Source organism: Mycteria americana, chromosome 5 (assembly GCF_035582795.1).
Source record: "Mycteria americana isolate JAX WOST 10 ecotype Jacksonville Zoo and Gardens chromosome 5, USCA_MyAme_1.0, whole genome shotgun sequence".
Classification (NCBI taxonomy): domain Eukaryota; kingdom Metazoa; phylum Chordata; class Aves; order Ciconiiformes; family Ciconiidae; genus Mycteria; species Mycteria americana.
Window position 1 is genome coordinate 55,693,196 of NC_134369.1, and position 14,735 is coordinate 55,707,930.

The following is a 14,735-nucleotide window of genomic DNA, read 5'->3' on the forward strand; positions in this document are numbered from 1 at the left end:
TCGGCGCTGCCGCCCCCCGGGCACGCCGAGCCCGCTCAGCGCGGGGCCACCGGCCATTCCCCCCCGGGAGCCCACTCACATCTGCAGCATGATTTTGTTCAGGACGACGCCATCCACTAGGTCCATGTAGACGCCGAGGTTGTCCTCATCCCCGCTCCCCAGGGCCCCGAAGGTTTTCACCTGCCGGGAGGAAGGACAGGGGCGTTGAGGGGATGGCGGGAGGGCCCAGCCGCCCCCCTTGTCCCCGCTGGGCCGGGGCCGCCCCGCCGGCAGCCTCCCCGCTCCCCGCCGCCCCCGCCCGCGCTCACCCAGGTCACCAAGGGGCTCTGCAGGAAGAGCTCCAGGAGCTCGGAGACGGTCACGTCCATGTCGCCGGGGCCCGGCTGGCGGCGGCGGGAGGCTGCGGGAGCGGGGCTGGTTCACTCGGGAGACAAAGGCGCGGAGCCCATGGCCCGCCGCCCCACTGCCCGCCGGGCGCTGCCTACAGGGGGAACAATGCGCGGCTCATCGCTCCCCCGCCCCCGCGCCGGGGGGAGACGCGGGGCCGGCTCGCCGCCGCTGCCGTCCCTCCTCCCGGCAGCAACAGGCCGGTCTTCCCCGCCGAGCTCACCCCGCAGCCGCCCGGCCCCCGCCGGCAGGAGGGGCTACCCGGGCAGGAGAGAGCCGCGCCGGGAGAGGGGGGCGGCCACCCGCGGCGAACTCCCCCGGGGCCGGGATCAGAGGCGCAAAGCTCCCGCGGGGCAGCTCCCAAAAAGTGGCACAGCCCCCCCCAGCCCCGCTCCGGCCGCCGCCGCGGCGCTACCTGCGGCAGGGCGCTCCCTTGCCCCGGCAATTAGACACGGGCCGCGCCGTGACGGGCACGGCCCGCCGCGAATGAGAGGCGCGCAGAGGGCCAGCGCCAGCCAATGGGCGGCGCCGCTGAGCGGCCGCGGGGCGGGGGCGGGACGCGGTGCGAAGCCGGGGCGAGCTGCCGGAGCTGGCGCTGGCCCTGGCGCGCGCTGCCCGCCTTGGTTTCGCCCGCCTGTTGCGCCTCCCGGGAGCGGCCGCCCCACCGCCGCGGCAGCGAGACCCCGCGGCCGAAAGTTTGCGGGAGGGGCGCCGGCGGCCTCTGTCCGCCGCCCTGCGGCCGGCCCCGGCGGGGCGCGGTGCCGCGGAGGCGGGAGCGGCCTCGCGCCCCCGTTTGAGCCCAGGTGGTGCGGGGCCCCGCAGCGAGGTTCGCCCGCGGCTCGGGCGGCCTTGGGACCGTGCCGTGGGCGGTTATACCTGCGCAGCCGCTCGGTCCGTTGCTCGGAGCTGCAAGGCGCCGTGCCCTCCGCCGCCGGGGAGCAAGGCAAGCGCAGACTGCTAACGCGCGGTTTTCAAGTTTCTGCTTCAAAAGCATGAAGCGAGCCGTAAAGCACTTCAGCAGGCAAGAACAGCTCTTTCAGGGATGCCTCAAAACGTGCAGCGTAAACCCCTTGCCTCAGCACAAAAACCTAAAAAGGAAAACTTTCAGAAAAAGGAGAGGCACAACCTGTTGCATGCACGTTTGAAATAAAACGCAACGAGGTGCAAACGCCGTTCCTCGTCGCCGCTTTCCAAATGCGCACTAGCGTTGCAGGTTTTGTTGCGGGCTAGCGGGGCCGTGGTTTATGGCGTAAGCCCTCCGCAGAGGGAGGCCGCGCCTTGGGCGCTGGTGCAGCTCCCGGCGCACGGGGTGCAGCTCCCGGCACACAGGGGGCAGCTCCCGGTGCACGGGGTGCGCGTCGGCGAGGGCGGCCCTGCCCGAGCGCGGGCAGCTGTGGCCGGCAGCCTGGCCACCGGGGCTATGAATTGCCTTCCTGGGGGGGCAGGGTTTAGTCTTATCTTCTGGACGGTTACTGCTTTATTTATCACAGTCTCAGGTTTTAAGGAAATACAGTTTAGTCATAAAGCTGAACCATTACATGCGTAGTCTTACGCAGCGAGGTTTCGTCTTACTAGGATTTGCGTTTGATAGTTTGCTCTGTTTTTCGCAGATGCAGTCTTTTATTTCTGGTATTTATCGGTCCTTGCATCAGCCGCTTCTTAAAGCATTTTGCCTATTTCTTCCTTGATCACACTGAACTCGCAAAATATATTTTTGGATCTTACACAGTCAGGCAAATCGTATCTGAAATTCTGTTTATAATTAACCTCTTCCATACATGTTTTTGGAAAGGGAGGTGGGTATACGTGTCTGTGTATCGGCTGAGGTAGGGACGTCTCTTGTTTCGCCTGAGGGACCCGAGCAGTTCGCAAGCGATCTATTACTAAATGCTAGGCACCGGTGTTCGTTGCGGTGGCCTGTTTGTCCCACTACAGAGCGGGTTTAATGATCTGCTTCATGAAGATCCGTGTTGTAGGCGGCCCGGTACGTATGGAGGACCCTGCACTTTCTGGTAGCGTCAGTCACCGATACACGAGTGAGGTCAGACTTTGTGTTTGCTAATAGCGCAGAAAGGGAAACTTCCCGCCATGTCAGGGAGTGCTGCGCTAAGCCCGGCTCCGTCTCCCTCCGAAGGTACCGCCTGTTCGCGCCGCCCGTGCTCACGGTGATCACCCCTTAGGTCAGCCCCGTCTGGGTTCTCATTACGGAAATCAGGAGTAGCCCAAGCGCGGGGTTTGCAGTTGGATGGATCCCATTATTACACAGGAATGGCCCTAAATTAGCTGGTGAACGTGCTATTTAAGGCGTGCGCTATATCTTTGATCCGCAAAGCTGTAGACCAAGGAAGGGTAACGCCTGGTTGCTAGCCAGACCTGGCCCGTGTGAACTGCCAACTGTTCCCAAGCCAGGACAGCCGTTCTGCTCTAAGTTTCTTGAGAGGATGTACCAGGAGGGTACAAATAGTTAAATCAACCCTTTATTGTGTGAGCCATGTAGTCTGAACCTGGGAAGAAGGAAGGTTTGCAAGGAAACCATCGGTTGTAGTTGGAAGGAAGGAGAAAGAGGTATGCTTTTGAGCATGACGGCTCCTGCTCGGGTGTGGAGAGAAAAAGAAGAATGGTAAATAATTTCTCAACACTTCAGAGAGATGGACTGTAACTTCTTGAAGCCTTGTGATCTCCTGTTTTGTGAACAGATTTAATGAAATTTTTAAAGCTGTTACTGCAGCACTTACACCAGAGGACAGGTGTGTTAATCAACAGAGTCAAAACAAAAACAACTTAATACTCGAAAAATACATGATGCCCTTCAGAGCAGACAGGATACAACTGCAAGAATACTTTCCTACTTTTCACAACTTACTTGGATGCCACGCCTCTACAAACTCCTGAAAGGAAGCAACAGTTGCATGGTCCGATCTAGGTGTTGCTGGTAGCGAGATGACTGAGAGGCAGGGCGCGTCGTGGAGCACAGTTACAAAAACCAACTTCTCCAGGGGATGCTGTTAGGTGCCAAATGCTCACACGTTATTCAAGGGTACTGCGCGGGCTACAGAAAGTATCCGGGCTCTAGCAGTAGTAACGCGGGGCCGGGGCTGGCCACGGGGCCGGCGCCTCCTCGGCCGCGGCGGGCGGGGCCCGGGCGCCCTCTGGCGGTCGCGGCCGGTGGCGCAGGCGGCGCGTCCCACCCGGGCCGGGGCGTCGGAGCCGAGGGCGGGAGCGGGGTGCTGCCTTCTCACCTCTGGTGCTGAAAGCAAAGCAACGCTAGAAAATAACATTACTCTTGTTTTGAAAGACGTACCACTGATGTAGTGTGTAAAATATCGGTGAACTCCTTCAACGCGTGTGACAAGGGGGAATCGAAGCGCCGCGAGGGTCTGCAGCCCTCAGCTGAAGCGCGAAGAGCTGAAAGACTGAGACACATACTGAGAAATGCTAACCGTGAGTCTTTTGAAGTCCCCCAGTCTAACTGCTCTCTTGAGCCGCAGACTTCAAGCTGCAAGAGTGCTGCGTGTTGGTAAAACCCTGCTGACCTCGAGAGGAGCAAGACCAGGCTTGCCCCGGCATCCTGCAAAGTCCATCTCGAGTGCACAGAGCTCAGACTGCCTGCCTCGTGCAAAAAACACACCCTGGCTATTAGACCTCCAAACTGAGTATGTTGGTTTTTTTCTCCTCAGTAATTCTGTCTCATACCTGTCAGCCCCAGCTAGGTGTGTATTGCTTCCTCTGTGTTCTCTCCAAACTGTGACTTAGCATTTGTAGTATGAGCACTTTTATTTACCCACCTTGTGTTTCACAAAATATGTAGCTTATAAAACCGCACCTACCTACTACAGGTCAAGTTCTCATTTCTGGTGTACCCGAAGCTGCCGCCTTCCCACAGTAGACAGAATAAAATAAATGCCTGTGAATATGTCCAAGAAAATAAAATAAATGCCTCTGAATAAATCCAAGAAAGTTCAGATCCAGACATGTACATGTAATTGCATTTGGACATCATGCTTCTTAAAGAAATGATGAAAATTCGTAGTATTTAATGTGATTTGCAAGAACTTTCTTTTCATACTATTTGCACACTGTCAGCTTTTAACTGAAACCATAATTATCAAAGAAGTAAGAAGCACCAGAACAATGATTTAAAACACATACAAAGGTACAAGCAGCTAGAGACACCAGGATGTTCAATGCCTCCGTTATCATGTGTATTTCTATAGCACTCTTCACAGCCACAAAGCACTCTACTCTCAGCAACACAGACCACAGAAGGAAATTTGTAAGCTCAAGCATTTCCAAATGTTCCTTTAGGCTGACTGTAAATGGCATGATTCACCTCCCTCAGACTGTCCCCTAGCAACGATTACAACCATCAACAAAGCTCCACCATTCATCTGCTGTCTGAAGTGTAAGTTGCTGAGGGATGGGAGTAACAGAATTCACGAAGTTACAATACAAGAGTTAAACTCATGGTAATCAGGAAAGGGCTTTTTCTCCTCCTTTGCTTGGGACTGTCGTTAAGCAGCTTTCTTGTAAATATGACTCTACTGTTCATCAACCAAATTCTCAGCTATGAAGTAAGTTTACTTTAAATAGACTCTGGAGCTGTAAACAACGGGTGCCAGGAAAAAAAGAAGGTGGCCAGAAGATAGCTTTGCTCCTCGTGAGGTCCGATTCTGAAATGCTGTTTTTAATATTGTTCATTTTGTTTGGACAAAGGTGGTACAGAAATTGTGTTAGAGAAATTTGAATGAAAATAAAAAGAAACAAAACTATACGTGCTAGCAAAACACAAACAAAACCCCAGAAGTATTTGCTTATGTGCCTCAGATCAATCTGAATGGGGGGGGGGGGTGCTGGTGATTTACAGAGTCTCTGCAGCTGGTATCTGAAAGAAAACATTCAGAGAGAAACTCTCAGAAAACCTAGTATTAACCTTTGATACAGGGCGGGATGTTCATTCAGTGCAGAAATTTAAGCCAGCTGCGTAGGCTCCTAACAAGATTCACATAATGCAAAATCTAAAATACAAGGAGAGGGAGTTTGGACAGAATATCTCATAAATGTCTGAGTCCACAGAAAATAAATACAAAGTCAAAACACAAGGCAAACAATAAAGTTAATACTGAGCAAAAGATATGGGGAGAAGATGAAGGGGCAGCAGTGGTTTATGGCTCTTTGCATGAACCTGAAAGCAAGGGATGAGTACTCGCATCCCAGGCAAACACAGGAACGATGGCATAACCTCCTTGGCTTGAACCCTTCAGAGAAGCAGCAAGTGCCACAGCAGCAGAGGAATGCTCATGAGCCTGAAAGAAAAGAGAATATATTCATTTAAGTTAGTCTCATAAGCTAAAGAGGTGCTAGAAACAAAGGCTGGTCGTGATGATCTAAAGCGGCGAGCTCGGGTACAGGAGTGTGGGAACTACCTGTCCAGCAAACCAGGAAAGTTGTCATTTGAAGCAGCAGCAGAGGGGAAGGTGTCTTGTAAGTTTTAAAGGCACGATAGGGCCTGGTCTGTTGAGAAGGTGATTACTGAAGAGGCAAGGAGCAAAATAATTGTGTAAGGGCTTGGGGGACATAATCCAAAAGCTTGGGTTCTCATCAAGGCACAGAACATAACCGAGGCAGATGACTGCCATGTATGTTCCTCAGCCTCTCTCTCTTTGGCAGGAGGTAAAAGAAGAACTAGACCAGCAGAGTTAACTGGGAATCACGAGGTGAGTAGAAGAATCAATAGGACTACACTAGGGACTGTTACTGGCCACTCTGAAGGGAAAAAGGGAAGTATAGAAAGAAGTAAAATGTATCAACATCTTTTGGATGGAACATCTTTTGATTATGTTAAAGATTTAATACTATCTTTACTTAATATAAATTCCTATCAGTCATCGCTAGCAAATGTCCTTATAAAAACAGAACGTGCTTTTGAAGATCCAACACTTTAGGGAATTGTTCATTCTTCAGACTGCTGTTCTAGCGTTTTAGTTATGCAAGAATGTATCAGTATCTGTATCGATGACATTGGGGGCTAAGTAACAATAACAGGCAAGTACAACCAAAGATTTTATAAGCGGCTTTGGAAAGTCCTTAGGCTGGCTAGGGTTGAAGACAAGTGTAAATTCACATGCATGGAAAACACTCCAAGGAGAAGTTAACGAAGCCTTGGCAGGGAGGTAGGTGACAGTAGGACTGGGACCACCACCTCAGATACCTACCGAGAGCAGAGCCACTTCTTGGAACAGTGAACAACATGGGGAATGGGGAAATTAGTGTCCATGCTACCCGCTCAAGTAGCACCCCAAATGCACTTCTGTGTGCAAGAGTCAGACAGATGCGGGAAGAATTTTAAGAATTTGAGGAACTGGTGAAATTAAAGACTCCAGTTTTAAGGGGTTGTGACAGAAGGCACGAAACTAAGGTTGTCCAGTGATAACCCCAAAGAAGCAGTTAGAGATAGCTGTTTTACAAGAATATGGTAAAAATTGGTGATCAGTGGTTTATGTACCGTGCACTGATTTAATCTGCTGAAACACTGAAGGTGGCTTTGATTCTAGTTGAATTATGTAAAAGCTTAATCTTATTTAGAGAAGGTCAATGCGAACAGAAACTGACTTTAAATCACATGAGCTTGGCTCACTCTTAGAAGTGAGATTATTTTTCAATTACGGATGCTTGAGACAATTGTTATTTGCATTATAACACTGGTGTTTCACAAATGCTGTAGTGACTGTAAACTCACTGTAGAGCATACAAGGACTCTACTTTGGTGACACTACTGCTCAAAAGCCATTCTCTTCCTTGGCTATACACACCTCCTGCCTGTCCTCATACTCTGATGCAAGACCTGTAGGCAGATTATCAATCAGCATAACTCCATTTTCCCACTATTTGATGTAGTAGCTGGGGTGTCCAAAAAGCACGGAGAAGATCAGACACATGTTGTAGTGATTGCATTCACGACACTGTACGCACTGTCATATCTGGTCTACATCAGCCATCTAGCCATACTTTGCTAATATTTTACAATATTTTACAGGATACTGCAAGCTGCCAGACACATTTTTATATTAGCAGCCCCCTAAAACAGCCATAGCATATTATTACTGCAGTAGAGGAAGCCTTGATGCTCAGTGGGAAAGGTCTATCAACCAACCAGTTATTAAGAGGTGGGCAACGTTGCGATAGGGTAGACTACCTTTCAAATGTCCGGATAACGGCTAGAAATAGATGAGGTCACATATCTAGCTTGCAACGTTTCTCTAATTGCCAGGTATGGCTCTGGAGAAGGACAGGCAAGCTGAAGCTTGCTTTTACATTTGGAGCAGGTAACTTTAAGGACTCCCCAGAGATGTCCGTGAACTACAAATTCAATGGAATTTGTGGAATGAGATGCTTTACTGTTCTGGTGAGCAGTTTTATGCCCTCAGTTTTAATATCCTGAATGTGGCATCTCCTGTCTTGGGTGTCTTTTGGTATTCTGGATTTTAATAGCCATCACAGCTGTCTGTAGCTGGCTGTTTCCAGAGCTCTACAAGAGGCTTTCCAAGGGCACTCTGGCAACCGCCTGGCTTTCTTTGGCTAGTTTTTATTCATCACCAGTAGCCTGCTGATCCTTTCCGTACAGAAAAAGGAGTTTATTTTCCACAGTCTACGGAAATTTGTCACTACACTTGCAGTACTCTAAGTAGACAGCCTTCATTCCTGAAATAATTGATCCCTTTAAAAGGATCCGTATATTTAGGCATGTATTTAATTTATTTTTCCTTAAAATGATGTCATTAACAGCAATCCTGAATTTGAGTAATATTGCTTCACTGTGAAGGTAAGTTGCAAGATGAACGAGATTTGTAAGAATCCATTGAGGCTTATGGCACACTGAAAATGGGAGTAATTCTAGTAATCTCGTTAGTGATGATATAATCAAAATAAGCACACACACAAACCTCTGTGGAATTTCTGCTGTTGTTCTGATGTTTATGATAATAACAGAGAGATCTTGCAGTCTGTTACAAAGTTGTCAGCACGCGGCATAGGGACTAGCATAATTGTCCAGTGATACAAAGGTGATTTGTCTTTTGATGCAGATGCTGTAACTAGCTTGCTGTTCTCAGGTCTAGCATGCAAACTTAATGTTCTGGTTATTCCTAACTTTGCTAGCGACACCGGGAAAAGGTCTGTCCTATTCTTGGATATCAAAAGAAGATATGGCTGCAGGTATCAAAATGATTCACCTCTTGCAGCTGGGTAGCCAAAGACTGGCACCTTGCTTCTCCCTTACACTACTGCCATGCAAGTGGTCTCCCTCCCATCTTGACCTCTTTGAGTCTGTCTCAAAAGGTAGAAGAGCAATACAGTTATTAGGTGTCAAAAATACGGATATTTGGGCAGTGACTTGCGTAGAACTTGACCCAAGTTGTGCTCAGGGACGAGGCGCTGAAGTGCGTTCCCCGTAAAGCCATCGGGCACTTCATCCGGCACCTAGTGCTGCCAGGTTATGAGGTAGGAGTGTGTTTTTCCCAGGGGTTACAATCAAGCATCCTTACATTAGCAATAGGCTGCAAAAGACAGCTTACAGCTCCAAACTACGCAACTACCACAGCCATTTCCTTCAGCTATCGCATCACATATGATGTAGCCACAGTCACATATCTCTCAGAGCTAAAGAGTTGTCAAGATAGATTTGCATGCAAACATGTCATGCAAATGTAGCTCGTCCCTACTACAAAATTAACATGAATTACATACCATTCAATCAGGAAAGTTAAACATACTAAATGTGTGGAGTTCAGATCTTAGAGGCTTGAGTCTAGCTTAGGTCACTGGTGTCAGGCACCTCACTCTACAGGGAGGTCTTCTTTTGAATGTCCAAATATAGAAAGCTCATCTTACTCCCCAAACTGAGCAAGAGGAAAGTCCAAAGGTCAGCTCGTTGGGTACTCTAGAGGTTCCACCTCTTGTCCTGTTCAGTGAACAGTGAGGACTGTGGTGGTTCTCACTCTGCTGTGTAGAGCATCTGTATGGCCCTGATGGACAATTGTATCAAAAAATAAATCCCACAGCACAACGGGTCTAACAAAATACATGCATCTCCATACTTGGTTCCAAAGGAACACGTGCCCTAAAGATGAAATAGTGCCTATATGTTCAGATAAAGGTTATGGTGAGCCATGTAAACACTAAGAAAATTTGAAAGGTGCTTTATAAAGAGCACACGCATATAAAAACTTCTGAAGACAGACAACACCTTTATTACTCTGTTATTAGCTTTGGTACTTAGTTCTCCTGCCCATGACAAACAAACATTTACATCTTCCTTGTTTCTTACTGCAGGTAATCTAAACCTTGAAGAGGTAGAAGATTTATTTCCCTTTCGAGGCTAAACTCCAACATGCTAAAAGCTGTGCTCTGTTGTTGGTTTTAATCAGCAGTTATTTCTTCAATAAGAATTGCAGCTTCCAGTTCTCCTGGCTAATCTACAAAACCCCGACTGATGGCAGCAGGGGACATCACTTCTGTTTTGGGGGAATCATGGAGGTTGGGGGAGCCATCAGAAGGAAACAAGCTTTTTTTCAGGGTAAGATGATCTAACTTAACACCATTTTCAGATGTGTAAAAGTAGAAGCAGAATGGAAATGTAGGGTTTTTTAAAGCTTCTCCCAAATGTTCATTGTTGTTAGCACAGACTCCTGTGAATCAGTTCATCAGGAGCTGCTTCCAGTTACCTCCACATCCTTAGTCACAACACTGATCAAATCCCGCTGAAAGGTCAGATGAACAAATTGCACATCCCCGGTCACAGCTTCCTCCAGGGATCCTTGACCATTCAGCACCAAGTCAGTGACAGAGTGAAGGTACAGTTGCACTGTCTCTGGCCTCACCAGAGGGATGGAAGACTGTACTGAACTCTGCAACCTAACAGCATCAACCTCCTACCTGAACACCACAGCTGTCAAAAGGCCACTCAACATCAGCAGGTTTAAAATAAACCTTACTGAGGTAAGCACACTTTAAAATCAAATTTCCAAGATTTCAGCCAATAAAGTGTACATCTGAGATATAAAAGGACGGACTAGCCTCATCTGAAAGCTCAGGAGCATAATGTAAGGGCTCCAGTATGCACATACTTCCAGAAGAAATGCTAACGAACAGTGATACATGCGACTACTCAATGCTTCTGAACCCCTTTAGGTGGGCAGCCCACATACACTATCTTTATGCATGTAATTTAAAGCTGCTTACAAGTGGAGTATCAAAATCAACGTTATTCAGCCCAAATCATCCCCAGTCTGTATTACAGATGCACATTTTGTGAGCATAATTCCACCCAATAATTTCCAGGTCTCAACCTAAACCACAAGCAGGTGTTCACACTGAGCCATTTCAGAGAAGTTCTGAGAGACAGGTACCTTACATCGCAGGGAGATGCGACAGGGCACAGCGAGGCTACCAGCACAGGTCTGAAATCACTGTAAGTCAGTAGCTGTTTCAATCATTTGCCAGTAGCATTCTACCTGCTTTTTTTTTTTTTTTAATATTCTCCACTGGCTTATATATTATTTTTACATTGTTCATAAATACAGTTGGCATACAGAAGACTACATCTCCCCCCTCCCTTTTTTAGATTGCCTTTTTTCCAGCAGTCTGCAGGATTTAATTTCAGCTTTGAACAGTTTAATTAATTTCAACTTATATAAAAACCCACAAGATTTACACAATCCAATTAATGTGATTGCAACTAGAGCAATATTAAATTGAGATACAAGCTCACCAGATAGCCAGCTACCTACAAAAATACAGTAAATTATGCCTCCCCCGCGTGAATAACAGACTTTAAATTGTGGCTATGGTTGAAAGCAGGCATTACACATCCTTCCATAGAAGGTTTTGCTGTATCTGGAGCATGCCCACATGCCCTGCCTTCTTTCTGGACTGAACTATAAGCTGTATATACACACCTTCATTTCTTCTGGAGTCCAAAAAGAGAAAGCAGTAGGAGCAGGTGGAGAACACGCACACCGACAACTTATCTTGAAAAACTTCAGTTGTTGGTAACTTCTCTTCTTTGAACGCTTGCCCGGTTTTACACTTACACTGTGGGTGAGCCCAAGCAGTAACCCATCTAGACTCCTACTATCACAACTTACCTGCAATAGGGCTCAATATCCTCAAGGCAGGGGAACTGCAGTACTAACACAGACAGCATTGCTCCAGGATGACTCTGCAGCTGTAAAATGGTTGATAAAGGTAAGGCTGAACTTCTGTGCCCACTCTACAGATGCCAGGAAACATAATTTAGCAAGGCAACCAATGTAACTTGTGCTGGGTTGAAAGGTAGCAAATTCCCTAATGGAGCCACAGCAGCAATATGAGAACAGACTCTTATCAGTTATCTAATTAAAGTTTCTGAAATTTGCAGAGATGTAAAAACACAGCCAAAACCAATCTGAACAGTTTCATCCTTGGTATGTTAAAAGGATTGTGCCTACTTGACACTTAATTCCATGAGAATGTGACTTCTCATCTGGTCTATGAGATAGATCAACAGCCTCATCTTCTTTACCAAGTAGGTATATTACAGACAGGTACATTTTAGAAGCAACTTATCATTGGATACACCAGCTTTTAGATCCTTCTGCCCTCATGACATAGGAGATCTGTTTTTTGGTGATGTGCACTGTTACCTGAAAGCAGCCACCCTCTGCGTACGGTGGAAGAAAATCTGGAAATTAGCGTAAGGGTGCGCTTCCTTGGAGGACCAGGTACTCTATATACTTTTTTCTGGTATCCCCAGTGAACCTAGGCTCAAAGCTGGGAAGTGTACATCAGAGTAACCAGCATTAAGTCTTTCAACCACTGAAGGAATATAGGGACCTGTATCACAGAATCACAGAATCATATAGGTTGGAAAAGACCTTCAAGATCATCGAGTCCAACCATAAACCCAACACTGCCAAAACCACCACTACACCATGTCTCTAAGCACCTCATCCAAACGTCCTTTAAATACCTCCAGGGATGGCGACTCAACCACTTCCCTGGGCAGCCTGTTCCAATGCTTGATAACCCTTTCAGTGAAGTAAAATTTCCTAATATCCAGTCTAAACCTCCCCTGGCGCAACTTGAGGCCATTTCCTCTTGTCCTATCACTTGTTACCTGGGAGAAGAGACCGACCCCCACCTCTCTACAACCTCCTTCCAGGCAGTTGTAGAGAGCGATAAGGTCTCCCCTCAGCCTCCTTTTCTCCAGGCTAAACAACCCCAGTTCCCTCAGCCGCTCCTCATAAGACTTCTGCTCCAGACCCTTCAGCAGCTTCGTTGCCCTTCTCTGGACACGCTCCAGCACCTCAATATCCCTCTTGTAGTGGGGGGCCCAAAACTGAACACAGTATTCGAGGTGCAGCCTCACCAGTGCCGAGTACAGGGGCACGATCACTTCCCTAGTCCTGCTGGCCACGCTATTTTTGATACAAGCCAGGATGCCATTGGCTTTCTTGGCCACCTGGGCACACTGCTGGCTCATATTCAGCTGGCTGTCAACCAACACCCCCAGGTCCTTCTCTGCCAGGCAGCTTTCCAGCCACTCTTCCCCAAGCCTGTAGCGTTGCATGGGGTTGCTGTGGCCCAAGTGCAGGACCTTGCACTTGGCCTTAAAGTACTGATGTTTCAGTACAGTAAACTGTACTGATGTTTCAGGCACATTGTATCTTGTCTGTACAATACGTAAGGGTTTACCCTGTAAACCATACTCAAGGATACAGTTAAAATGCAATTAAGATGACCGAGCCATGTTTAATACAATATACACACAGCACTATTGGGATGTGGACAAATGGTATTAAAGTTAAGAAAAAAAACCCCATAAGCCCAGAGAAAAATCTAGAACGGAACACTGTTTCGTAACATCATTTTTTCCCATCTCTTAACTCATACCCAGTTTTTTTTTTTTATAGCCATCAAATTCTCACAATCCCACTATTTCCTTTTTTTTCCCTGAAATATATTTCAAGATTCCCATGAATACAAAAGTGAAAGTCACTGGCCAAGAGCATACCCACCACTGTCCCCAACTCACCTACTTCCTGACTACTTCCAACTTCCATGAATATATCATCTAATTGTAGACATGTCCTGTCAGGCCACAAGCATGAGATCTCTGGGAAGACAACTAACCATCTAACTACACATTAGACAGCATTAAAAGATGTGCAGCTTAATATTTTACCAGTCCTTTAGAACTTCATAAAAATATAAAAAGTTCAAAAATATTCCTATTTCCATTGTTATTTTGACCAAACCCAGTAACATAAGGATAGTATTTCTTCTGTTAAATGTAATGCTTCAAGTACTGAAAGCCCAAAATTCAAGATTCCTACAAGTATTATGGAAGTATCTGAAAGTTTAGAAGACTGCACCATCAAACATCAAAAGATCAAGCACTCAATAGCTGCAAGCTATTGAGCTAATAGCAACCAAAAAAAAAAAAAAAAATCAACAAAAAATGTTCCTTCAACCAACTCAGAAAAATTACTTCCTAAGATAGAGCCTGGAAGACATGAAGGCAACTATATGGATAAATTTTGAGAGCTTTATGCTCAATGAAAGTCTGACAGATTGGGAAGGATTTAAATTCAGGCTAATTAAGAAAACCTGCAAAATTACAGATTTCCTTGTCACGATGTCTGGTCTGAAACCACAGTTGCAAAAATCAAGTTTCAAACAGGTCGTTGAGACAGCATGGGGACTCTCATACTGCAGCAGAAGACTGTATCTAGTCTTGTAGTGACCAACCGCTCAACTCTTGCACTCTCTGTAAAATTTATTGCTGAGAATTGCCCTGTCACAGACATTTCAAACACATTGTAAAAACTCAACCTTGGAAAGTGATTTCAAATGAACTTTTTGAGGAAGAGATGGCTAATTATTTTTCCCTAATGCACACTTCTATTTAAATCTGAAATTACTACTATGTATTAATAAAGTCCAAGCACAAAAGCTTTGACATTTGTAGTTAGCATAGAATCTGCCATGCAACCCACAATTTTCAGAACAAAGTGCTAATCTAGACTTGGGTGTGATCACATATGATCCAGCCTCAGATTTTCATTTCTCTTATTTCTATTTGTATGCGATACATTAATATGTAACATCACAATTGTTGCAACACTGGTGCTTTGCATGTCCAAAAGGAAATCAACTCTTGAAAATATATGTAAGAAGGGGTCTCTTGTTTTCAAAGGAACTGAATAAACTCCTCTTCACAGGAAGCACTGCTGTGCAATCAAAGCCATCTTCCGTAAAAGCAATAAGGAAGCAGGATATAACATTCACTTTCAAATTAATAACTAATATTA

The 14,735-nt window shown here is 46.7% G+C and overlaps 1 protein-coding gene across 5 annotated transcripts in view; it reads right to left on the reverse strand.

Annotated features, from left to right (window-relative positions):
• CCDC88C (coiled-coil domain containing 88C) overlaps positions 1-827 on the reverse strand; it is a 101,215-nt gene extending 100,388 nt beyond the window's left edge. For 2 of the 5 annotated variants that reach the window (XM_075503444.1, XM_075503443.1), the window contains exons 1-2: positions 309-826; positions 80-180 (exon numbers count right to left, since the gene is read on the reverse strand). In XM_075503444.1, coding sequence (XP_075359559.1) covers positions 80-180; positions 309-368 — 161 coding nt within the window. In that variant the 5' untranslated portion in view covers positions 369-826. Of the gene's footprint in view, positions 1-79; positions 181-308 lie in introns of all 5 variants that reach the window. The other 3 variants (XM_075503446.1, XM_075503445.1, XM_075503442.1) reach the window with 2 other exon arrangements.
• Between the last annotated feature and the right edge of the window lie 13,908 nt (positions 828-14,735).